The 25,163-nt window shown below is 40.6% G+C and overlaps 1 protein-coding gene across 3 annotated transcripts in view; it reads right to left on the bottom strand.

Annotated features, from left to right (window-relative positions):
* PDSS2 (decaprenyl diphosphate synthase subunit 2) overlaps positions 1-16,866 on the bottom strand; it is a 254,362-nt gene extending 237,496 nt beyond the window's left edge. For 2 of the 3 annotated variants that reach the window (XM_020892367.2, XM_070450019.1), the window contains exon 1: positions 16,290-16,866. In XM_020892367.2, coding sequence (XP_020748026.1) covers positions 16,290-16,570 — 281 coding nt within the window. In that variant the 5' untranslated portion in view covers positions 16,571-16,866. The remainder of the gene's footprint in view (positions 1-16,289) is intronic. The other variant, XM_020892368.2, reaches the window with a different exon arrangement.
* Between the last annotated feature and the right edge of the window lie 8,297 nt (positions 16,867-25,163).

Below are 25,163 nucleotides of genomic sequence, written 5' to 3'. Positions count from 1 at the left end.
GGTCATGATGTATGATTTTTTTAATATGTTGTTGGATTATGTTTGCTAGAATTTTGTTAAGGATTTTTGCATCTAACACCATACACAAAAATAAACTCAAAATGGATTAAAGATCTAAATGTAAGACCAGAAACTATAAAACTCCTAGAGGAGAACATAGGCAAAACACTCTCCGACATAAATCACAGCAGGATCCTCTATGACCCACCTCCCAGACTATTGGAAATAAAAGCAAAAATTAACAAATGGGACCTAATGAAACTTAAAAGCTTTTGCGCAACAAAGGAAACTATAAGCAAGGTGAAAAGACAGCCCTCAGATGGGGAGAAAATAATAGCAAACGAAGCAACAGACAAAGGATTAATCTCAAAAATACACAAGCAATTCCTGCAGCTCAATTCCAGAAAAATAAATGACCCAATCAAAAAATGGGCCAAAGAAATAAACAGACATTTCTCCAAAGAAGACATACAGATGGCTAACAAACACATGAAAAGATGCTCAACATCACTCATTATCAGAGAAATGCAAATCAAAACCACAATGAGGTACCATTACACACCAGTCAGGATGGCTGCTATCCAAAAGTCTACAAGCAATAAATGCTGGAGAGGGTGTGGAGAAAAGGGAACCCTCTTACACTGTTGGTGGGAATGCAAACTAGTACAGCCGCTATGGAGAACAGTGTGGAGATTTCTTAAAAAACTGGAAATGGAACTGCCATATGACCCAGCAATCCCACTTCTGTGCATACGCACTGAGGAAAGCAGATCTGAAAGAGACACGTGCACCCCAATATTCATCGCAGCACTGTTTATAATAGCCAGGACATGGAAGCAACCTAGATGCCCATCAGCAGAGGAATGGATAAGGAAATTGTGGTACATATATACCACAGAATATTACTCAGCCATTAAAAAGAATACATTTGAATCAGTTCTAATGAGATGGATGAAACTGGAGCCCATTATACAGAGTGAAGTAAGCCAGGAAGATAAAGACCAATACAGTATACTAACGCATATATATGGAATTTAGAAAGATCGCAATGATAACCCTATATGCAAAACAGAAAAAGAGGCACAGATGTACAAAACAGAATTTTGGACTCTGTGGGAGAAGGTGAGGGTGGGATGTTTCAAGAGAACAGCATCAAAACATGTATATTATCTAGGGTGAAACAGATCACCAGCCCAGACTGGATGCATGAGACAAGTGATCAGGCCTGGTGCACTGGGAAGACCCAGAGGGATCGGGTGGAGAGGGAGGTGGGAGGGGGGATCAGGATGGGGAATACTTGTAAATCCATGGCTGATTCATGTCAATGTATGACAAAAACCACTACAATATTGTAAAGTAATTAGCCTCCAACTAATAAAAATAAATGGAAAAAAAAAAAGAGCAGGATAAGCCCAGCCCTTAGCAGACACCCATTGCTGGGCCTCATTACGCCACACCCTGTTACTAGGTAACAGGGCTAGCTCAGCCATTGGTCAGTCCTCGGGGCCCTGTCCACAAGCAACCAACTGTCCATGAGCAGCTGTTGGCTGTCCTGCTCAGCTACTGGTCAGTGCCACAGTGGGGCCTGCCCACAAGTAACTGTCAATGAGGGACTATTAGAGAAGTGGTTTAAGCGTCAGTGGTGTAACGGTCATTAGGTAGAGAGTGAGGTAAGAGGCAGATTTAGGCCTTCTCCTGGAGGCCCTCCAGCTCACCCAACCCTGGGCCAGTGGGTGAGCTGGAGGACCCAGGGAACAGATTGGGGACTACATCCTTCAGGGTCCAGAGCCCTGGTTAAGGCCCTTGACTGTCTTGGCCCAGGCCTTGAGGCAACAGTGAACCTCTCCCAGATCCCTGTCTCTGCAATGTAATAGCAGTGGTCGTCTGCTTGGGTTGCAGGCTGTGAGACCTGGTCTCCGCCACTTGGGCAGCCTGAAGAGATTTGAGGGCCAGTGGGGTTGGGTGCCTGGCTCCCTTAGAGATGACAGCTGGGCAAGGTGTGGGAACGTGGCCCTAAAGGAGCTGCCAACTGAGATCTGCTCCTCTTAGCCAGGACTGGGACCTTAGAGAATGAAAGTTGTGCCTTGGGGCCTTGCCCTTTTTTTATCGAGACAGAGAATAACATTTGTTTGGTAGAGATTTCGAGGCAACATCATTACCTGACCTCAAGAGCAAAGGATCTGGCACCAAGAAATCTGCAACAACTAACCACGCCCATCTCTCATCTTTTGCTTTTAAAAGGACTTGCTGAAAGCTTTCACTAACTTCGGGGTTCTCAGAGCATCAGCCACCCATCACCTCTCTGTATGAACCTGTGATAAATCTTTCTCTGTTCCAAACTCTAATGTTTTAGTATTGAATTGGCCTCGCTGTGCGTCAGGCACACGGACTTGCAATTTGGTAACATCTTCACTCTTGACACAAGAAAAAGATTAGTGAAGGATATCCCACAATCATTACTAATCACTTTAGTGGCTTCTAGAAAGGGCTAATGATTTAGATAGGAGAGACTACAAGTGAAATGGACTCCCTGAACTCAGAAAGTGATGGTAGGAGCCCAGGGAAGGCTGGATCTAGTGGAAGCAGTTAACTGCCAGAAGCAAAGGGGTGACTCTTAAAGGCAGCAAGGTGAATATTGGGAATACTAGGTAATTTCAGGTTTTGTTGTGATAGACAGAAATCCCTGTCTATATTTAATTGATCAAACCCAAGAATTCAAACCAGCAGCCATCCCACTAAGACCTGTTTTGATTTAAATAATCAAAAACAAATAACTCCAGGTCTAGTGAACAGAGACCTGTCTGAGGCACTACTATAGATAGTCCTGGACTCTCAGTCAAATCCAAGACCCTCGGTTCTTAGATAAGAGGCTAAATCCCTTCTGGAAGGTTTTTTTGCCCAAATGCATCTCTGGCCATTATCCAGATAATGCAGAGTTGGCAAAAGGAAAATACCCAATCCTCTTGAGGATTTTTACCTACTAGCTCTAAGCTAACATTAATTAATAGGCATTAAGAATACTTCTTGTCCCATTACTAAAGGCATAATTTTTCTGGGTTCTCTAGAGTGTCCAGCTGATCAAAGAGTTCTTTCCACACTGTCCAGTCAACTTGCATGTCTCCCAGTCCCCGAAGAACTCTGAGAGTTATACAGCTTCACAGCGCTCCAGCCTCAGGGAGCTTCATCCTGTGTGTGCGCTGCTCAGTTTTCAGCAACAGACTCAAGTGGGCACCTGAGGTTTCTGGAGCCCTTCTGTGCATGCTGTCTCCTCTTCTGCATTCTGTCCCACATTTCCAGCTGCCTCAGCCTCCCCCAAATCTGATCCATCTCTTCAATTCAGCAGTGCCAGCATCCTCGGCTGGAGTTTCTTCTCTCTGCTGCTGCTGTTTGGAATGTACCTCTCAGCAGAGTTACAGTAATCATAGCTCGCACCTCATTTGTCTTCTCACTCACAGGGATCACAAGCCTGTGCTCCCTGCACCCTAAGCAAAATATGGTTGTTCATATTTTTTATCCAGTTTCCTATTTGTTTGCAGCATGTTATCCTATCTTAGAAGAAGCAGACATTTCCAATCTATTCTTTTTGCGTCATCCATCCCATGTTCAGGGTATACCTAACTACTACTTCCCTATACTTTGTTAGGCAATTTCTTGTGTCTTAATTTTTCGAGCATCATTTCCTTCTCATCCAACATGTCCCAACTCATATGTCACCTCAACTTTGGAAGTCTTCAGTTTTCTCTAGAGATTTTTTTCCCCTCTGCATATTGTTCATACATACTACAGAATTTATCTCAATATCCTCTATTTGCATGCCTCCCAACTAAAAAAACTTTCTAATAATAAGGATAACTGCTAAAATGTGACTACTTTTTATGTTTCAGGTACTCTTCTATATTTGCCCATTTACTCTTCATAAAACCCTAAGACATATTAATAGGTATCATTTTTATCCTCATTTTACAAACAAGGAAACTAAGGCATAGAGAGGTTAAGTAAATCTCCCGAGATCCCATACCTTGGTAGGGGCAGAGTCAGGATAGTCTGATTTCAGAGCTTGTGCTCACTATACTGCCTCTCATGAATTCCTGAAGGGCAGCAACTATGTCTTATTCTTGTTTGTATATCCATGCCGAGAGCACCTCAAATATTTGTGGAATGAATTAAAATTTATAATTTTCTCCAAGTCATCCAAGAAAAAGTCCTTCATAAGTAAGGTAGGCTTTCAGTACAGTAATTACAGAACTGAGTCTAGAAAGGGTCTTTCATAAACATGGAAGAGACTAAAATTAAATATCCAATAATAAATTCAAAGAGCTCTGAAGAATTTTACCACGCAGAAAAGACTAATAAGGTTTTTTAGGTAGTAAGAAACTGCAGTAAACTCAGGAACAAAAAGTCTCTACCAAGGTATCAACACCCTCTAAGAGATGCATACCAAATTGATCCCACCTATCTAAACCTGAAATAGAGATCACAGTTTTCTCAAGGCAACAGTAAAAATACAAAATATTTAAACAAAAATTTTATCCTAATAGTCAAATCTGTCAAGAGTAATCAATGAAAACAAAGCCATACTGCACAATGGAATCGGCTATGTTAAACAAAAATTTAACCAATCCTACATGAAAAAAAGTATTATTCATTACCTTTCAAACAATTAAGTGTCCTCCATGTTTATTAAAAGCTTTAAGAAAAAAATAAAAAATAAAAAAAATAAAAGCTTTAAGTTCTTGACAATAGATAGCATATGCAATGAATTCATAAAAGCTAGAAGTATTCAAAAATAATATGATTTATAGAAATTTAAATGATTAAAAATAAAAATAAAGGGCTTTCCCAATGGCTCAGCGGTAAAGAATCCAACTGCCAATGCAGGAGACATGGGTTTGATCCCTGATCAGGGAAGATCCCTCATGCCTTGGAGCAACTAAGCTCCTGTGCCACAACTACTGAGCCTGTGCCCCAGGGCCCGGGAGCCACAACTCCTGAGCCCACACGCCCTAGAGCCCATGCTCTGCAACAAGAGAAGCCACTGCAATAAGAAGTCCATGCACTGCAACTACAGAATAGCCCCTGCTCACCACAGCTAGAGAAAAACCTGTGAGCAATGAAGACCTAGCACAGCCAAAAATTAAATAAATATTAAAATTTTTTTAAATAAATACATAAAAATGTATATTTTGCACAAATGGATAATTACATTTAATTCCCTGGTGGTTCAGCAGTAAAGAATCCGCCTGCCATGCAAGAGATGTGGGTTTGATCCCTGGGTTGGGAAGATCCCATGGAGAAAAGAAATGACAACCCACTCCCGTATTCTAGCCCAGATAATCCCAATCCATGGGGTCGCAAAAGAGTTGGATGTGACTGGGCAACTAAGCAACAGCAGCAGCAAGATGGCAACGGCCATGGGATGCAGGTGGTGCTGGGAGAAGATGGAAGCTGACACCATCATGACCTCCAGCCTCTCCCACGTGACTCATCCACACACATACGTGGACTTCTCCTCCCTGCATACCACTGTCTGGCTTGGACAGGTCCACAGTCCCTCATCCAAAGTCCCTGAAACTGAATGTCTTTCAAAATTAAACATTTTTCTGAGTTTACAATGGTGCAATTCACCTGGCACTCCAGAATAATCTGTGGAAGCACCCTGGAATCAAACAAGTTTATATTTCTGTAGCAAAATGCAAGAATATTCACATTAAGTTGGATAAAGAAAGACTATGAATGACCTCACGTCAGTTCAGGTCAGATTTATGAGTCTAAGAAAACATTTTTTCCCCTGACCTTTCAGGATTTTTAAACAGTGGGAAAAGGATGATAAATTTGTATTACATACTGCATTCAATCTACTCATCATTACCTGTCTGAGAAGTGACGACAGCTCCCTTAGCTACCGTGCCCAGTTACAATACTAATTTCTACTATGCAGAACTGGCAACACCTTTGGAAATCATTTAGTCAAACTTATTTCACTGCTTAGGAAATTAAAGCCCAGAGATGGAATAACTTACTTAAGGTCACACTGTTGACACCTACTGACAGAGATGAAACCAAAACACACATATAAGATGGCGGTCTTGCACGTTACTTACTAGTTTGTTCATTTGTTCATCCATCCATCCATCCATTCATTCTCTTGTTAGAAGTGATTTTTTTTTTTTTAGCTTTTCAAAATAATTAGACTCACAGAAAGATGTAAAAATAGTACAGTCTTCACTAGGTATCCAGAGATCCAGAGAGGGACTGGTTACAGAACCCCAAAATTTGTGTTGCTCAGGTCTCTTAAATAAAATGCTGTAGTATTTACATATAACCTATGCACATCCTCTAGTATACATTAAATCATCCCTAGATTACTTACAATACCTAATACCATGTAAATATTATGCAAATAGTAACAGATACAATGTATGTTATATGAAAAGTTGCCTGGTTCAGCAAATTAAAGTTTTGTTTTCTGGAAATTTCTGGAAGTTTTTCCCCCAAATATTCTTGGTCCATGGTTGGCTGAATCCACATATATGCGGAACTTGTGGATATAAATTCCTTATGTATCTTTCACCCAGCTTCCTTTAATACACACTGTAGGATAATACCAAAACTAAAAATTAACACTGGGACTTTTCTGGTAGTCCAGTGGTGAAGAATCTGCCTGCCAATGTAGGGAACATGGGTTCAATCCACGGTACAGAATGATTCTACTAAGCCTATGAGCCACAACTACTGAGCCCATGCACCAAACTACTGAAGCCTGCGCACCTTAGAGCATGTGCTCTACAACAGCAGAAACCAGTGCAATGAGAAGCCTGCGTGCTCACTGCAACCGAGAGTAGACTCTACACAACCAGAAAAAACCTACAACAGCAACAAAGATCCAGTGCAGCCAAAAATAAATAAATAAAAATTTTTAAAAAATAACATTAGTATGTTACTGTTAACAAAACTACAGGCCTTATTCGATTTTCGGCACTTTTTAAAAACCTGCATTCATTTGTATGCAGGTATATACAGTTTGAAGAACTGACACTTTGGAATTCTGGTGCTAAGAGTCCCTTGGAGCCCCTTGAAAGGAGATCAAACCAGCTATCCTAAAGGAAATCAACCCTGAATATTCATTGGAAAGACTGGTGCTGAAGCTGAAGCTCCAATACTTCTACCACCTGATGAAAAGAGCCTGTTCACTAGAAAAGACCCTGATGATGGGAAAGACTGAAGGCAAAAGGAGAAGAGGGTGGCAAAGGATAAATTGGTTAGATAGCATCATCAATTCAATGGACATTGAATTTGAGCAAACTCCGGGAGATAGTAAAGGACAGAGGAGACCACTGTGCTGCATATCATGGGGTCGCAAAGAGCTGGACTAAAGACCTGGTCGCAAAGACCTAACAACTGAACAGAACCATATAGAGTTCCAGGGCTTCCTAGGTGGCTCAGTGGTTTAAAAAATCTGCCTGCAATGCAGGAGACCCGGGTTCCATCTCTGGGTCAGGAAGATTCTCTGGAGAAGGAAATGGCAACCTAATCCAGTATTCTTGCCTGGGAAATCCCATGAACAGAGAAGTCTGGAGGGCTATAGTCCATCAGGTCACAAAGAGTTGGAAACAACTTAGCAACTAAACAACAACTATTCCATTGTATGGATGCACCACAGTTTGTTCAGCCATTCACCGTTCAGTGAGGTATGGTTTATATCCAGTTCTTAGCTGTCACAAATACAGCTGCTATAAGCATTCCTGTATAGATTTTGATACGAGCTTTTATTTCTCTGGAATAAATGCTCAAGTGTGATTGCTGGGTTGTATGTTAAGCGTATGTGTAATTTAATAAAAAATGGCCACACTTTATTCCAGAGTCAGTTCAGCCCATCACTCAGTTGTGTCCGACTCTTTGTGACCCCATGAACCGCAGCACGCCAGGCCTCCCTGTCCATCACCAACTCCCGGAGTTTACCCAAAATCACGTCCATTGAGCCGGTGATGCCATCCAACCATCTCATCCTCTGTCGTCCCCTTCTCCTCCTGCCCTCAATTTTTCCCAGAATCAGGGTCTTTTCAAATGAGTCGCTCTCCGCATCAGGTGGCCAAAGTATTGGAGTTTCAGCTTCAACATCAGTCCTTCCAAAGAACACCCAGGACTGATCTCCTTTAGAATGGACTGGTTGAATTTCCTTGTAGTCCAAGGGACTCTCAAAAGTCTTCTCCAACACCACAGTTCAAAAGCATTAATTTTTCGGTGCTCAGGTTTCCTTATAGTCCAACTCTCATATCCATACATGACTACTGGAAAAACCATAGCTTTGACTAGACAGACCTTTGTTGGCAAAGTAATGTCTCTGCTTTTTATATATGCTGTCTAGGTTGTTCATAACTTTCCTTCTAAGGAGTAAGCGCCTTTTAATTTCATGGCTACAGTCACCATCTGCAGTGATTTTGAATCCCAAAAAAGTTAGCAACTGTTTTCACTGTTTCCCCATCTATTTGCCATGAAGTGACAGGACCAGATGCCATGATCTTAGTTTTCTGACTATTGAGTTTTAACTTTTTCTCTCTCCTCTTTCACTTTCATCAAGAGGCTCTTTAGTTCTTCTTCACTTTCTGCCATAAGGGTGGTGGCATCTGCATATCTGAGCTTATTGATATTTCTCCTGGCAATCTTGATTCCAGCTTGTGCTTCCTCCAGCCCAGCATTTCTCATAATGTACTCTGCATATAAACTAAATAAGCAGGGTGACAATATACAGCCTTGACGTACTCCTTTTCCTATTTGGAACCAGTCTGTTGTTCCATGTCCAGTTCTAATTGTTGCTTCCTGACCTGCATACAGGTTTCTCAAGAGGCAAGTCAGGTATTCCAGAGTGGCTGTAACATATTTACATTCCCATCAGCAATGTTCAAACTGTGGTCCTGGAGAAGACTCTTGAGAGTCCCTTGGACTGCAAGGAGATCAATCCAGTACATCCTAAAGGAAATCAACCCTGAATATTCACTGGAAGGACCAATGCTAAAGCTGAAGCTCCAATACTTTGGCCACCTGATGTGAAAAACTGACACTGGAAAAGACCCTGATGCTGGGAAGGGCTTCCCTGATAGCTCAGTTGGTAAAGAATTCGTCTGCAATGCAGGAGATCCTGGTTCAATTCCTAGGTCAGGAAGATCCGCTGGAGAAGGGATAGGCTACCCGCTCCAGTATTCTTAGACTTCCCTTATGGCTCAGCTTGTAAAGAATCCACCTGCAACGCTGGAGACCTGGGTTCGATCCACTCCAGTATTCTGGCCTAGAGAATTTCATGGACTGTATAGACCATGGGTCACAAGGAGTCAGACACATCTGAGTGACTTTCACTTTCACTTTTCACTCTGATGCTGTGAAAGACTGAAGGCAGGAGGAGAAGTGGGTGACAGAGGATGACATGGCTGGATGGCATCACTCACTCAATGGACATGAGTTTGAGCAAACTCCAGGAGATGGTGAAGGACAGGGAAGCCTGGCATGCTGCAGTCCAAGGGGTTGCAAAGACTTAGACATAACTAAGTGACTAAACTATTTCAAGTTTCTATTTCAACTATTTCAGCTGAGCTATCTCAAGTCTTAAAAGATGATGCTGTTAAAGTGCTGCACTCAATATGCCCGCAAATTTGGAAAACTCAGCAGTGGCCATGGGACTGGAGAAGTTCAGTTTTCATTCCAATCCCAAAGAAAGGCAATGCGAAACAATGTTCAAACTATTGCACAATTGCACTCATGTCACACGTTAGCAAAGTAATGCTCAAAATTCTCCAAGTCAGGCTTCATCAGGATGTGAACTGAGAACTTCCAGATGTTCAAGCTGGATTTAAGAAAGGCAGAGGAACCAGAGATCAAATTGCCAACATCCGTTGGATCATCAAAAAAAGCATGAAAGTTCCAGAAAAACATCTACTTCTGCTTTATTGACCACGCCAAAGCCTTTGACTCGCGTGGATCACAACTAACTATGCAAAATTCTTCAAGAGATGGGAATTCCAGATCATCTGACCTGTTACCTGAGAAATCTGTATGCAGGTCAAGAAGCAACAGTTAGAACTGGACATGGAACAACAGACTGGTTCCAAATAGGAAAAGGAGTATGTCAGGCTATATACTGTCACCCTGCTTATTTAACTTGCATGCAGAGTACATCATGCGAAATGCTGGGCTGGATGAAGCACAAGTTGGAATCAAGATTGCCAGGAGAAATATCAATAACCTCAGATACACAGATGACACCACACTTATGGCAGGAAGTGAAGAAGAACTAAAGAGCCTCTTGATGAAAGTGAAAGAGGAAAGTGAAAAAGTTAAAACTCAATAGTCAGAAAACTAAGATCATGGCATCTGGTCTCATCACTTCATGGCAAATAGATGGAGAAACAGTGGAAACAGTGACAGACTCTATTTTTGGGGGTTTCAAAATCACTGCAGATGGTGACTGTAGCCATGAAATTAAACGGCACTTGCTCCTTGAAAGAAAAGTTATGACCAACCTAGACAGCATATTAAAAAGCAGAGTCATTACTTTGTCAACAAAGGTCTGTCTAATCAAAGCTATGGTTTTTCCAGTAGTCATGTATGGATATGAGAGTTGGACTATAAAGAAAGATGAGCGCCAAAGAATTGATGCTCTTGAACTGTGGTGCTGGAGAAGATTCTTGAGAGTCCCATGGACAGCAAGGAGATCCAACCAGTCCATCCTAAAGGAAATCAGTCCTGAATATTCATGGAAGGACTGATGTTGAAGCTGAAACGCCAATAGTTTGGCCACCTGACGCAAAGAACTGACTCACTGGAAAAGACCCTGATGGTAGCAAAGACCGAAGGCAGGAAGCGAAGGAAACAAGAGATGGTTGGATGGCATCACCAACTCAATGGTCATGAGTGAGTGCAAGCTCCTGGAGTTGGTGACGGACTGGGAGGCCTGGGGTGCTACAAAGAGGTTGAAAAGAGTTGGACACGACTTAGTGACTGAACTGAATGACTAAACAACAATAACAATCAGCAGTGTACGAGAAATCTAGTTTCTCTGCATCTTCACCAAGATTTCATACTGTATTTTTTATTTTAGTCATTCTAATAGGTATGCAGTGGTAGGTATCTCATCATGGTTTTAACACACATTTTTCTAATTGCTAATATTGTTTAACAACTTTTCATATACTTATTTTCTGTCTTTATTGGCTTTGTGCCCATTTTCTAATGGTTTGTTTTCTTACCATTGAGTTCAGAGCTATCTTTATATATTCTGGATGCAAGTCCTTCTTCAGATAAGTGATTTACAAATGTTTTCTCTCTGTGGCTAATCTTTTCAACCTATTAGCAAGGTCTTTTCCCAGAACAAAGTTTTCAATTTTGATGAAGTCCAATTATTGATCTTTTTTCCTTTGATGAACTGCATTTTTTGTTTCACGTCTAAAAACTGTTTACCAAGTCCACGTTCCAAAAATCCTCTCCGATGTTTTCTTCTTAAGTTTTATTTGATATTATTTTGTTTGTTTTCTTTAAAATGTAGGTATTTTATTTACATTTCATGTTTCATTCCATTTAACACAGATCTTTTTTTTTTAATATGGTGTGAAGTTTAGGTCAAGGTTTATTTTCTCGCCTATATAATGTCCAAATTGTTCCAGCACCATTTACTGAAAAGACTATTCTCCCTCCATTGAACTGCTCTTACACCTTTGTCAAAATCAACTTGGGTATATTTGTGTTGATCTATTTCTGAGTTCCCTATTCTATTTCAATGATCTATCTATTTTTCTACCAATACCACAGTGTCTTAATCAATGAAGTTATATATATATTAGACTTAACATTAGGTAGAATGACTCCTTCCATTTTCTTTTTATTTTTTTCAATATTGCTTTAGCTATTATAGCTCCAATAATAGTGTTCACTTTATCACACTGCTTATTCTTGCTTTTAAGATCTTCCCTGAAGAATTCCATGGATTGTATAGTCTGTGGAGTCACAGAATTGGACACGAATGAGCGACTTTCACTCACTCACTCACTATGCCTAGAGAAGGAAAATGAAAAGAATCAAGAAGGAAAAAACTGTAATATATTACCACCATCCTAAAAAGAATACACATATAGTTTTCATCCATCCATTCTCATCACACCCCAATTTCTTCACGAAAGATTCTCTACTATTCTAGGCCACTTTATTTTATTTTTTATGTTTGTTATTGAGGAACAGTTAATGTACAATGGTATATATTTCAGGTGTACAACAAAGTGAATCATAATCTTTAAAGGTCATACTCCATAATTATTATAAAAATACCAGGTATATTCCTGGTGTTAAACAATATATTCTTGTAGCTTATTTAATTTATACCCAGTAGTTTATACCTCTTAATCTCCTACTCCTTTCTGGCCTCTCTCCACTTCCCTCTCCCTACCAGTAACCACTAGTTTGTTCTCTATACCTGTGAATCTGTTTTCGTTGTTGTTATATTCACTAGATTATTTTTTATTCCATATATAATTAATATCATAGTGTTTTATCTTTTGCCAGGTCACTTTAGTGTCTCTAAATGCAATAGCTAATGTACCTCTACCACTCACAAGTCACAAGTCATTTATCTCCTTCTGTTAGATATCTGTAAATATACTTGTGTCCAACATGATGCCTAGGCTCAAAGGACATGGTCCATGTTACAGAGTTCTTTACACTCCTCCATAAACTTTAATAAACATTGAACTGAGGATTATTTATCTAATTGGAACTTACAACACAGAGATACTAGAACATCTAGAAGAACAAGAGTGAAGAAATGAATTGCTACACTGTTGTTAGCAATATGATCATTATCTCACCAAATCTCAAGATTTTAAATTTAATCTCACTTCTCAATTAAACTGTTATAAAAGTAAGTTCTAGGCTCTTTCCCTTCTTCTTGATGAGATAGCTTAGGTAAAGAAAGAGAAGGTAGTGAATAATGAATTATGGTGATTTCCTTCTTTTCTCCTCTTGTTTGCCAAAAAATGTCACTGTACATCTAAATCTTAGGGCTATCAGATATGATTCATCCCTAATATACCATGTTTATCTACGCAAAAAGTAAAATGACCCAAGGGATCAGACTATCAGTATAAGTAAATAATGGAATCTCAAAATATAAAACAAAACTAAGTAAAAGAACTTACCAAATCCAATTTTCTCTGGTCTTAACTACATTAACCATATAGGGTCTTTGTGTCCTTTGGCTAGCATACTGAGTCACTGTCTTAATTATCAATGCTTTGCCAACAAGATTTCAACAAAGTAAGGTGCAGCATGTGAAACAATATAGCTACTTAATCCATGTTTTTAGCTATAATTTACAATAACCACAATCTGCCTACCCTATGGATCAAACACTTGCTTCTTTGCTGAAATAGATTATACATGATCGCCTCCCCAAAAGTTTTCTGTTCACTGACTGCCTGTGAGTTTATAGACTGTTTAAAGAATTTAAACATGTAACAAAACTACATACAGATTAACTCCTTCTTTTTTTACAAAATAAAGTAATCCATATATGTTACTATGGCTTTGCTGAAACTTTCTCCAATTCTTTCACTGTGTTAGATCAGGGACAGGCAGGTGGGGGAGGCTACAATCAGGAAAGTTTCAGAGCCATTCATCTTACAAGCTTTCATCTAGAGTGTCTCTGGTGGTCTCAGAAGGAATCTTCTCTAAGACCCCAACTGATACTCTGACAAGTAGATGAACAACAATTCTCAGAATATGCACATTACTAAGGCTTTCCTAGTTCTGCCCTTTTCATGTCAATGCTTTATTATAGACACTACAATATGCATATGCACAATGTAATATGCAGTCCAAGGGGATCAGATTCAGGAACCCCCATGATATCAAAATCTGAGGATTCTCAAGTCCCTCACAGTATCTGTGTATAATCCAAGGCACATCCTCCCCTATACTTTAAATCATCTCTAGATTACTTACAATGCCAATTCTATGTAAATTGTTGTATATTTAGTGCTATAAAAATAGTTTCTGGTGCACAGCAAACTCAAGTTTTGTTTCAGGGGGACTTTCTGAAACATCTCTCCTGAATATTTGCAACTTACAATTGGTTCCATCTGTGGTTGTGAACTCACGGACCTGGAGGGCTCACTGTACTACCACATCCTCCACTGCTAACACTACCATATTCCCATCACATACACAGAAACCCACTATTTGATTGGGAAAAAATAAGACATTGCATGGTTCATGTGTTGTGAGAACACAGAGTAACTTGAACTCAGACACTGCTAGTAAGAATGCAAACTGGTATAACCACTTTGGAAAACAATTTGTTATTATCTCCTAAAGCTGACAGTGTGCACACACTCCTTTATTCTCTCAAGACAAGTACACTAGAAGACACATTCAGGGTATTCACAGCAGTGCTTTTCATAACACCACGAACTGCAAACCACCCAAATGCTGATTGAAAGGAGACTATGGTATTTACACCATAGAATCTTACACATCAGTGAAAAACTAACAAAGTATAGTTAACACAACAGGGATAAATCTTAGAAACAATGACGAATTTAAAAAGCAAGTCACAAAGGACTACATGCAATAGACTACAACATTTGTAAATTTAAAAAATGAGCATTATTAAACACATTACTATTTAAGAAAACACTCATGAAACTTTAAGAAGGAAAAATAAACACAAAATTCAGTGGGGATCAGGGAGATAGACCAGTGAATAGAGAGAGCTTCAACAGGATTGATAAAAGTTATATTTCTTCAACTGGGTGTTAAGTTCATTCCTGTCACTATTAAGCTTTAAAAGATACACATTGTGTGTTCTGAGTGTGTACCATCTAGAATCTCTGCAGAACTAACATTTCAGCTTCAAAACAAGTTTAACCTACTCATAAAATGACATTCCTGATCACTGGGAATGATGCCCAAGAAATAAAATCTCTCTACTACTGCTATTTGGTATTGCTATTTGGTAACTTTTATAGTAACAAAGAAATAGCAGATGTCTCATAAAAAATTAAAGCAAGAGAATGGGCAAGGGAAGTAAGGGTATCTATAAAAGAGCAATATGAGAGATCCTTGTAGTGATGGAAATGTATCAGTGTCAACATCCTGCTCGTGGGACAAAACTGCAAAGGATACAATGGACTTCTCTACAGTATTTCTTCCAACTGCATGTGAGCCTCCAATTATTTCAAAAGTTTGTGCTTTTTCTTTAAGAATACATTTAAGAAAAATGATAAATTTGTCCGAAATTTCTCCACAATGGCACTACTGACATTTTAGTTCACCTAATTCTTCACAGTAGGGAGCTGCCCTGGGCACTGCAGGGCATTTAACATCATCTCTGGCCTCTTATCTACTAAACACCAGTAGCATGCCCCAGTTGTAACATTTCCACACCCTGCCAAATGTTCCCTAGGGGACAAGTAAATTGCTTATTGTACTAGAGTTATGTAAATAATATTCCTATGCTTAGGCAATACACAAGGAAGTACTCAGGGGTAAAGGAATGACATATGAAATGTACAACAAACAATTCAGTAAAAACATGTGCATGTGTATATATTTTGTTTACATACACATGAATAGTGTGTGTGTGTGTATAAAATACGTGAATATAATTAAAGTATGCTATTTATTATTTTTATTCCTGCAACTTTTCTATGTGTTCATAATTACTTATTAATATAAAGGTGGGGTTTTTAAAAACGGAACCAAAAGTTGTGGTCCTTAAAGTCCTAAAAGCAGGTTTCACTGAGGCAGTCCAGCATAAGTGATAAAAATCCCTAGGGAAAATGAATACTGACTGGATAAATTCCTACTTCAAGCCTGAGACAAAAGTTGCAAATGACTGCCTAACTTTTGGCCTATCTCCCCCAACCCATTCTTTCTAAGAGGTGACTTCATGAATAATGCAGAAACGAAAATAAAACTATCCCACTTTTAAAAGACCATTTCTAGGAAGTGACTCAAACCCACATCCCTACTCGATGTTTCCACAAATCACCGCGGCAACTTCACCTTCAATAGCTAAGAAGCAAAAACGCGAAAATCGCACGTGTTCTCATTCTTATATAGAAAATATTAATAAAAGTATGTTAAGGTGAGTGGACTAAGACACAACATCGAATGTCTAGGAAAGCTGAGGAAACTAAGGAGTAAAAAGAAATAAACAGGCAGGCAGTCCGAGAGAGGCAGGAAAAGTGTATCGGCCAGGAAAAAGGACTAGAGCGGCTGGAGTGTGTCAGGGCGAAGGTGTGGCTCACCTGGCTGTGGTAAGCAGAGGGTGCTGAGTCCCCACCAGCTTCCGCACCTGCACAGCGATGTTGCTGAGCTCGTCGCTCAGCAGGCAGCGGAGGCTCATGAAGGACGTGGGGTAGCCCACGATCTTCTCAGCCTCTGACACCACTTGGTTCCACTGGGCCGGGGACCTGGAGGACTGACCACGCCAGGAGATCACCGAAGAGATAGTGTCGAGGGGGCCACGCAGGGGACCCGAGGCCCCAAGATAACGGGGCAAGCGCAAAAGCAGCTGCCGTAGGCTCATAGTTTGAGTCTGAGGGTTTCAGGGACTTGAGGGTGTCCGGAGGTGGCGCGGGGAACAAGCCAGGGACAGATGAGGAACTTGCGGGAACTAAAAAAAAGCGGCGATTCTTGACCCTCAAGAGGAGGGTGGGTTTTTGGAGTCGTGACCAGAAACGAACTTTAACTGCAGATCCCGCGGTCTGGGTTAGACACACAACACTCTCAACCCAGCACTGCCCACGTCCATCTATGGTAGAAACCACGTCCGCTGCCTAAATGGGGAACGCCATTTTAGAGGAGTGAAATACGACTGCCGTAAAGACGGAGGCGGGCTGTTCTGCGGCAAGAATTTTTCCTTACTTTGCGGCGCAGCCCGGACGCCCCGAAGGGGCGGGGCTCTGGAGGTGATCCCGGGAAGGCGGGTTAGGGTGCAAACCTCAGCTCCTCCCACCTTTTCCTGGCCTGTCAGGGCAGAGGGTGACAGAGATGGGCGAGTGGTGTCCCAGCCCCTAGAGTTTGGGCAGAGTCCGATTCATCGTAGGATTCCCAAAGCCCGCCACGGAGTAGGCACGCATAAATATGTGTTCTGAACCAGGGTCGGCGTCTGCTAAGTGTCTTTTGCAGGCCCCCAGTCCTCCCGGAGAAAGGGGTGGAAGTTCTCCGGGAAACTATCCTGTCAGACTCTGGCAGTGGTAGTGAACGGGCGTGACGGCATTCTCGTATCATCTGTGCCCAACCTATGAAATGTGGCACGGCCTCGCAGAAAGGGTGTTTTTTGTGTTTTATTTCCCCAGGGTCTGTCCTGGGTCCTTGCTTCTGGCTCCTCACTGAGCCTTGGGTTCCCCTGTGTGCAGCTCAGGCAGAACCAGCTGTGCCTCCTGAAAGGGTGCAGACAGGCACTTCTAGAAGGATGTACCCCCTCACCCTGGAGGATCTGATACAGAGCAGAGCCCTATGGGACTCCTGGGCACAAAGCCTTTGTGTCCCCCATTTTTTTTTTTTAATTATAGGAAACAGCTTTCATTCATAGGAAACATTATTACAAAGCTAGTGGAGGTGATGGAATTCCAGCTGAGCTATTTCAAATCCTAAAAGATGATTCTGTTGAAGTGCTGCACTCAATATGTCAACAAATTTGGAAAACTCAGCGGTGGCTACAGGACTGGAAACAGTCAGATTTCATTTCAACCCCGAAGAAAGGCAATGCCAAAGAATATTCAAACTACTGTACAGTTGCGCTCATTTCACATGCTAGCAAGGCCTTGCTCAAAATCCTTCAAGCTAGCCTTCAGCAGTACATGAACTGAGAAATTTCATATGTACAACCTGGATTTAGAAAAGGCAGAGGAATCAGAGATCAAATTGCCAACATCTGCTGGATCATAGAAAAAGCAAGGAAATTCCAGAAAAACATCTGCTTCATTGACTACGCTAAAGCCTTTGACTGTGTGGATCACAACAAACTGTGGAAAATTCTTAAGATAGGAAAATCAGACCACCTTACTTTCCTCCTGAGAAATCTGTATGCAGACCAAGAAGTTCCAGTTAGAATCAGACATGGCACAACGCACTAGTTCAAAATTGGGAAAGGAGTATGTCGAGGCTATATATTGTCACTCTGCATAATTAACTTATATGCAGAGTACATTATGTGAAAGGCCAGGCTGGATAAAGCACAAACTGGAAAGAAGATTGACAGGAGAAATATCAACCTCAGATATGTAGATGATACAATTCTAATGGCAGAAAGTGAAGAGGAACTAAAGAACCTCTTGATGAGGGGTAAAGAGGAGAGTGAAAAATCTGGCTTAAAACTCAACATTCAAAAACTAAGGTCATGGCAACAAATCCCATCACTTCATGGCAAATAGATGGGGAAACAATGGAAACAGTGACAGATTCTATTTTCTTGGGCTCCAAAGTCACTGCAGATGGTGGCTGCAGCCATGAAATTAAAAGAAGCTTGCTCCTTGGAAGAAAAGCTATGACAAACCTAGGGAGCATATTAAAAAGCAGACATCACTTCACTAACAAAGGTCCATATAGTCAAAGATATGGTTTTTTCCAGTAGTCATGAACGGATGGGAGAGTTGGACTATAAAGAAGGCTGAATGCTGAAGAATTAATGCTTTTGAATTGTGATACGGGAGAAGACTCTTAAGAGTCCCTTGGACAGGAGGGAGATCCAACCAGTCAGTCAATCCTAAAGGAAATCAACCCTGGATATTCATTGGAAGGACTGATACTGAAGCTGAAGCTCCAATCCTTTGGCCACCTGATGCAAAGAGCCAATTCATTGGAAAAGAACCTGATGCTGGGAAAGACTGAGGGCAGGAGGAGAAGGGCCAACAGAGGATGAAATGGATGGATGGCATTCTCTGGTAGCTTAGTTGGTAAAGAATCTGCCTGCAGTGCAGGACCCAGGTTCAATCACTGGGAAGGGAAGATCTCCTGGAGAAGGAAATGGCAAACCACTCCAGTATTCTTGCCTGGAAAACCCCGTGGACAGAGAAACCTGGCCAGCTACAGTAGATGGGATTGCAAGAGTGGGACATGACTTAGTGACTCAACCACCACCACCACCAGGAGATAGTGAAGGGCAGGAAAGTCTGATGTGCTGCAGTCCATGGGGTCAAAAGGAGTCAGACACAACTCAACAACAAGAATCAAGACCTTACCTTCCCTGAGCTCCAATGGCAGATTTAAGTAGCTGTTTATTAATTGTTCAAAGAGGGTGTGATCAGCTAGTGGACATTCTTCTGATTGATTCCCTTAGGGAAGGGAAGGGATACAAAACTAGAGAGAAACAGTCAAGACCAGCCTTGGGGCAAGGTCCTGTTCCCCCATCAATGGATACACATACGGTATCTTAGAGCTATTTTGCAGACACTGAAACCCCCTCCAGATGGGAGAAGTTAAAGATTAACAATGGTACGCTGCCCCCAAGCATGCAGATGACCAGTTGGACCTGAAGATTGTTGATGCTGACTCCTACTCACCTCACTACCAACCCATCAGAAGAATGTCCACAAGCTGATCACACCCTCTTTGAACAATTACAGTAAAACGTCCCACTATCTTCTCCAATTCGGGACACATGGTTTTGAGGGCATTAGCCCACTGTGGCTCCCCTTTTGCCTGGCAAAGTAATGAAGCTATCCTTTTCTACTTCACTCGGAACTCTGTCTCTGAGATTCAATTCAGCACCGATGTACAGAGAGGCTGAACTTTCCCCATCAGATCCATAATTATCACCTACTCTAGTGCTTTCATTTATAGCTCATGTATTAGCTTATTTAATCCTCAAATCAACCCCATTAAGTAAATAATATTGGCATTCTCTGTGTTTCATATGAGGAAACTTAGGCACAGCCAAGTAGTGTAAATTGCCTAAGCCCACACTAGGTAGGATACTATACCCAGGCAATCTGGTTTCTGAATCCACACTCTTAGTCATAACATTACTGTATAAATAACAGGTTACAACCACTCTTCTCACTCTGTCAATGTGGTTCTATAATGCTCAGTTCAGTTCAATTCAGTCACTCAGTCGTGTCCAACACTTTGTGACCCCATGAATCGCAGCACGCCAGGCCTCCCTGTCCATCACCAACTCCAGGAGTTTACTCAAACTCATGTCCATCAAGTCGGTGATGCCATCCAGCCATCTCATCCTCTGTCGCCCCCTTCTCCTCCTGCCCTCAATCTTTCCCAGAATCAGGGTCTTTTCCAATGAGTCAGCTCTTTGCATCAGGTGGCCAAAGTATTGGAGTTTCAGCTTCAACATCAGTCCTTCTAATGAACACCCAGGACTGATCTCCTTTAGGATGGACTGGGTGGATCTCCTTGCAGTCCAAGGGACTCTCAAGAGTCTTCTCCAACACCACAGTTCAAAAGCATCAATGCACAGTCCAACTCTCACATTCCATACATGACCACTGGAAAAACCATAGCCTTGACTAGATGGACCTTTGTTGGCAAAGTAATGTCTCTGCTTTTAAATATGCTATCCAGGTTGGTCATTACTTTCCTTCTAAGGAGTAAGTGTCTTTTAATTTCATGGCTGCAATCACCATTGCAGTGATTTTGGAGCCCAAAAAAATAAAGTCAGCCACTGTTTCCACTGTCTCCCCATCTATTTGCCATGAAGTGATGGGACCAGATGCCATGATCTTAGTTTTCTGAATGTTGAGCTTTAAGCCAACTTTTTCACTCTCCTCTTTCACTTTCATCAAGAGGCTTTTTAGTTCCTCTTCACTTTCTGCCATAAGGGTGGTGTCATCTGCATATCTGAGATTATTGATATTTCTCCCGGGAATCTTGATTCTAGCTTGTGCTTCCTCTAGCCCAGCATTTCTCATGATGTTCTCTGCATATAAGTTAAATAAGCAGGGTGACAATATACAGCCCTGACGTACTGCTTTTCCTATTTGGAACCAGTCTGTTGTTCCATGTCCAGTTCTAACTGTTGCTCCCTGACCTGCATACAGGTTTCTCAAGAGGCAGGTCAAGTGGTCTGGTATTCCCATCTCTTTCAGAATTTTCCACAGTTTATTCTGATCCACACAGTCAAAGGCTTTGGCATAGTCAATAAAGCAGAAATAATGCTACCTATTCCTATATCAGGTATGCCTAGCATCCTACTCCCTTTCTCATCACCCAAAACAAGTATTAACAAACCCTTGTTAGTAATAAAGATATATCACTGAATTTTACACCCTAAAAAATAGCTTGTAAAATGCTCTTTAACTTTCAAAATCTTTTAAAATTCATGATTGATATTTTTAAAATTAGTCTCATGCATAATACTGGGCAAGACTTGGGCTACATTAAAAAAAAATTCAGACTTAAAATCGGGCAAATTAAAGAGTTATTATTTGATTTGCACAAAAGATGCTTTTCTCTGAAAAGATTTAGCCTCAGACTCCCTTTGAATGGCAGATTTCACTTGTGATTTAAAAATTTTATTTCCAAAAATTCAGTTTAGGCATAACTTTTCAGGGGTACATTTTAAATAATGAATTATGCTCAGAAGTATTAAAAAACTATCTATGCCCAGTAAATAAATAAGGCAAGCCAAAGTTCAAAAACAATTCCTGTGAAAGAGATAATAGCCTCCTGGCAATAAAATTTAGGTCCATTTTATATGAAAATAAATGTGGAGAGTGAGATACCTTACCATTCTCAAAAGTTCTAAAGTCAGAGAGTTTGGGTTATCCAAGGTGAAAGAAGTCATGAAAAAATGAAGGGAGATTAAGACTGAATGTGATATATTGTGCACCTGAGGCTGTTTCCTCAGGATCATGGTACTTTAAGACTAACTTTTCATGCAATTTCCTTAATACCAATTCACAGCATGTACTTTAATTTCTCCACAGAAGCCAAGTGCATTATTCTCTGGTCATACTCTATTAACCAAGTTTTTGATTATTCATGGGACTTTCAGTCCCATTTACTTTAAATAAATAGCACTTTCCTTTATTCTTACAGTTAAAAGGTTGCATTGTACCTAATGATTATCAGTTTTTAGAAGATTAAAATGGTATTTGTTATTTAATCTTCCAGATAAATACATAACTCCTTAGAGTTTGAATAAAGAGATTTCTAAATTGCCACTGACTTTTGGAGGTGCAAAGAGAGGGAGTCTCTGTGACTCTGCCCTTCCCCTGCCACAGATTACAGTCATTTTGAGGATGTCTGTGAATATGTGCATAAAGAAAGAATACAGCAGGGTTCCTTACTTTGGCATTAATGACTTTTTGGACAAGATAATGCTTTGTTAGGGGAGGCAGGGGGCTGGGAGGTGAAGGCTATCCTGTGCATAGTAGCTGTTTTGCAGCATTCTTTGCTTCTACTCACTAGATGTCAGGAGTACCCCTCTCCAGGTTGTGACAACCAAATTTGTCTGAAGACCTGGCCAAATGTGACCTGGGGAACAAAATCGCCCATGGGGAATATAGAGAAATGGGAGGTGCTGAAAGAAAAAAATCTCTATCCATGACACTTACTCCTCCTACAAAGCAGCAAAAGAAGAGGTCCTGGGTGTAGGCAGCCCTGCAGGTGACAGGGCAGTCATGCCAGAGTCTGTGGAAACCACCCGTACCCAGGGACGTCTCCTCCTTGGCTTTGGGATTGTTCTGGAGACAGAAACCTGACAAAAGATGGCCACAGTGTCTCTTTCATCTTTCTCAGGATCCTGGACCTGGTAAAGTGCCAGTGGACTTCACTTCCTGCCCTCTCTGCATTCTCCTGACCTTAGAAAGAAGTGAGGTCATATTTGTTGTCCTTTACTTTGGCTGGAAACCCAAACCAGCTTTTGGAAATACAAAGTCTTAACACGGATGGTGTGAGCTTTGGGCTTTGGCATTTCCATGATTAGGTGAGTGGAAATACATAGGGACACTATAGCCACCCCCCTATTACCCTCAATACAATCACCTATTGTTTATGCTAACAGAGTTCTTCCAAAAGTAGATTAAAACATGGCATATATCTTAGGGCAGAATAAAAGTAGGCAAGTAATCAGATTAGCAAAAATCCAGAAGTTTGACCACCTACTGGGTTGGCAGGCTGGAGAACAGGGATGGCACATATTGCGAGTAAGAATGTAAAACGCTGTGTAAACAGCACCTGTGGAAGGGAAATGATAATCCCTAGCAAAATTATATATACATTTAAATGCATGCATACTAAGTGGCTTCAGTCATGTCCAACCCTTTGTGACCCTATGGACTGTAGCCTGCCAGGCCCCTCTGTCCATGGGATTTCCTAGGCAGGAACACTAGAGTCGGTTGCCATGGGATCCTCCTCCAGGGGACCTTCCAGACCCAGGGATTGAACCTGTTTCTTAAGTCTCCTGCATTGGCAGGTGGGTTCTTTACCACTAGCGCCACCTAGGAAACCCATATATTTATATACTGTTATGTAATTACAATATACATTTGACCCAGAAATCTTTCTCAAAATATAAAGTGACTTACGCACAAATGTATTCACTGCAGTATTATTTGTGTTAGCAAAAGATTGGAAACAACAATAACAACAAAGATTGGAAACAAGCCAAATAACCATAAGTAAGGGACCAGTTGAATAAACTGGGGTAGATCCATACAATGAAACACACTATGCAACTATGAAAAAGATGATATCTTTACACTGATGTGGAGTGGTCTCCAGAATATACATCGGCTTTAGATAACAATAAAAACAACCAAGGGGCAGAATAGTATAGTATACTTTTTTTTATAAGATAGGTGAACTACAAATATATGTTGCATACATTTGGGATAGGGGAACACAGGTGGAGAAGAGAGGCATGAAAGCAAACTACTGTGATGCATATACCTTGACTGTATAGTTCTGACTTTAGAATCATGTATATAGACTTTATTCTTATATGCAAAATAATTTTAAACACAAAAGAAAAATGTGGTTTCTAAAATTTGTGTGTGTGTGTGTGGTTCCTAAAATTTAAAAACAACTGAAGTACATCACCTAACTGTATATTAAGTTGGTGGCATAATCACACCAATTGAATAATTTAATCACTTTAGAAAATAGTGTTTTCACTGTACATTCATAAAGGAATATGTTCTTAGGATAAATAGATTTACAAAGAAGTTTTAAATTTTGTTCAGTGTCTTATTGCTAGTAGAAATATTACTTTCAAATTATTCTTGTATATTATCCATAAATACCAATATTAGAGCTGTTAGGGATGATTTTCAAAGAAACCATGTAAGATTAAAAGTAAATTGAAAATTGTATGAACTTATGATTTTTTCCTTTTTTAAAATGTTTCTTAGAAACAGACTCACAGATATAGAAAACACACTTGTAGCTGTCAAGGTGGGGTGGGGAGGGAAGGATTAGGAGTTTGAGATTAGTAGATGCAAACTATTACATATAGGATGGATAAACAACAAGGTCCAACAGGGAACTATATTCAATATCCCATAGTAAACCACACTGGAAAAGAATGTGTGTGTGTGTGTGTGTGTGTGTATAACTTAATCACTTCACTGTACAGCAGAAATTAATACAATATTGTAAATCAACTAAACTTCAATAAAATTAATGTTTTAAAAAATAAGTTATGTACTTTTCAGGAAAAAAAAAGTTTCTTATGTCCCCAAAAGAAAAGCTTTACATTTATTGAAGAAGAAAAACATTTACTTGCTTTATCCCCTGAAAAGGCCTAGAAGTAATGATAATTATGTACCAATGAGCACCTTTAGCTCATAATATGTACTTTCAATACATCATTTCCTGTTAAAAAGAAGGGCAATCTTTGGAAGAATGACAGATATCAAGTCTGGGGCTAGAAATGTGCATAATCAGCCAGGACACCCTGTTGTACCAGAAGCTAATAAAGTATAAAGTCTAATGGGACAAGTCAAAGGGGAAAAGCTATCAACATAAAGGAGGATCAGACAGTAAAAAATCTGCCTGCAGTGTGGGAGACCTGGGTTCGATCCCTGGGTCAGGAAGATCCCCTGAAGAAGGGAATAGCTACCTACTCCAGTATTCTTGCCTGGAGAATCCCATGGACAGAGGAGCCTAGTGGGCTACAGTCCATGGGGTTGCATAGAGTCCGACATGACTAAGCAACTAAC

Source organism: Odocoileus virginianus, chromosome 19, assembly GCF_023699985.2.
Source record: "Odocoileus virginianus isolate 20LAN1187 ecotype Illinois chromosome 19, Ovbor_1.2, whole genome shotgun sequence".
Lineage (NCBI taxonomy): Eukaryota > Metazoa > Chordata > Mammalia > Artiodactyla > Cervidae > Odocoileus > Odocoileus virginianus.
Note: the sequence above shows the minus strand (reverse complement) of the source record. Positions and strands in the feature narration are given on the sequence as shown.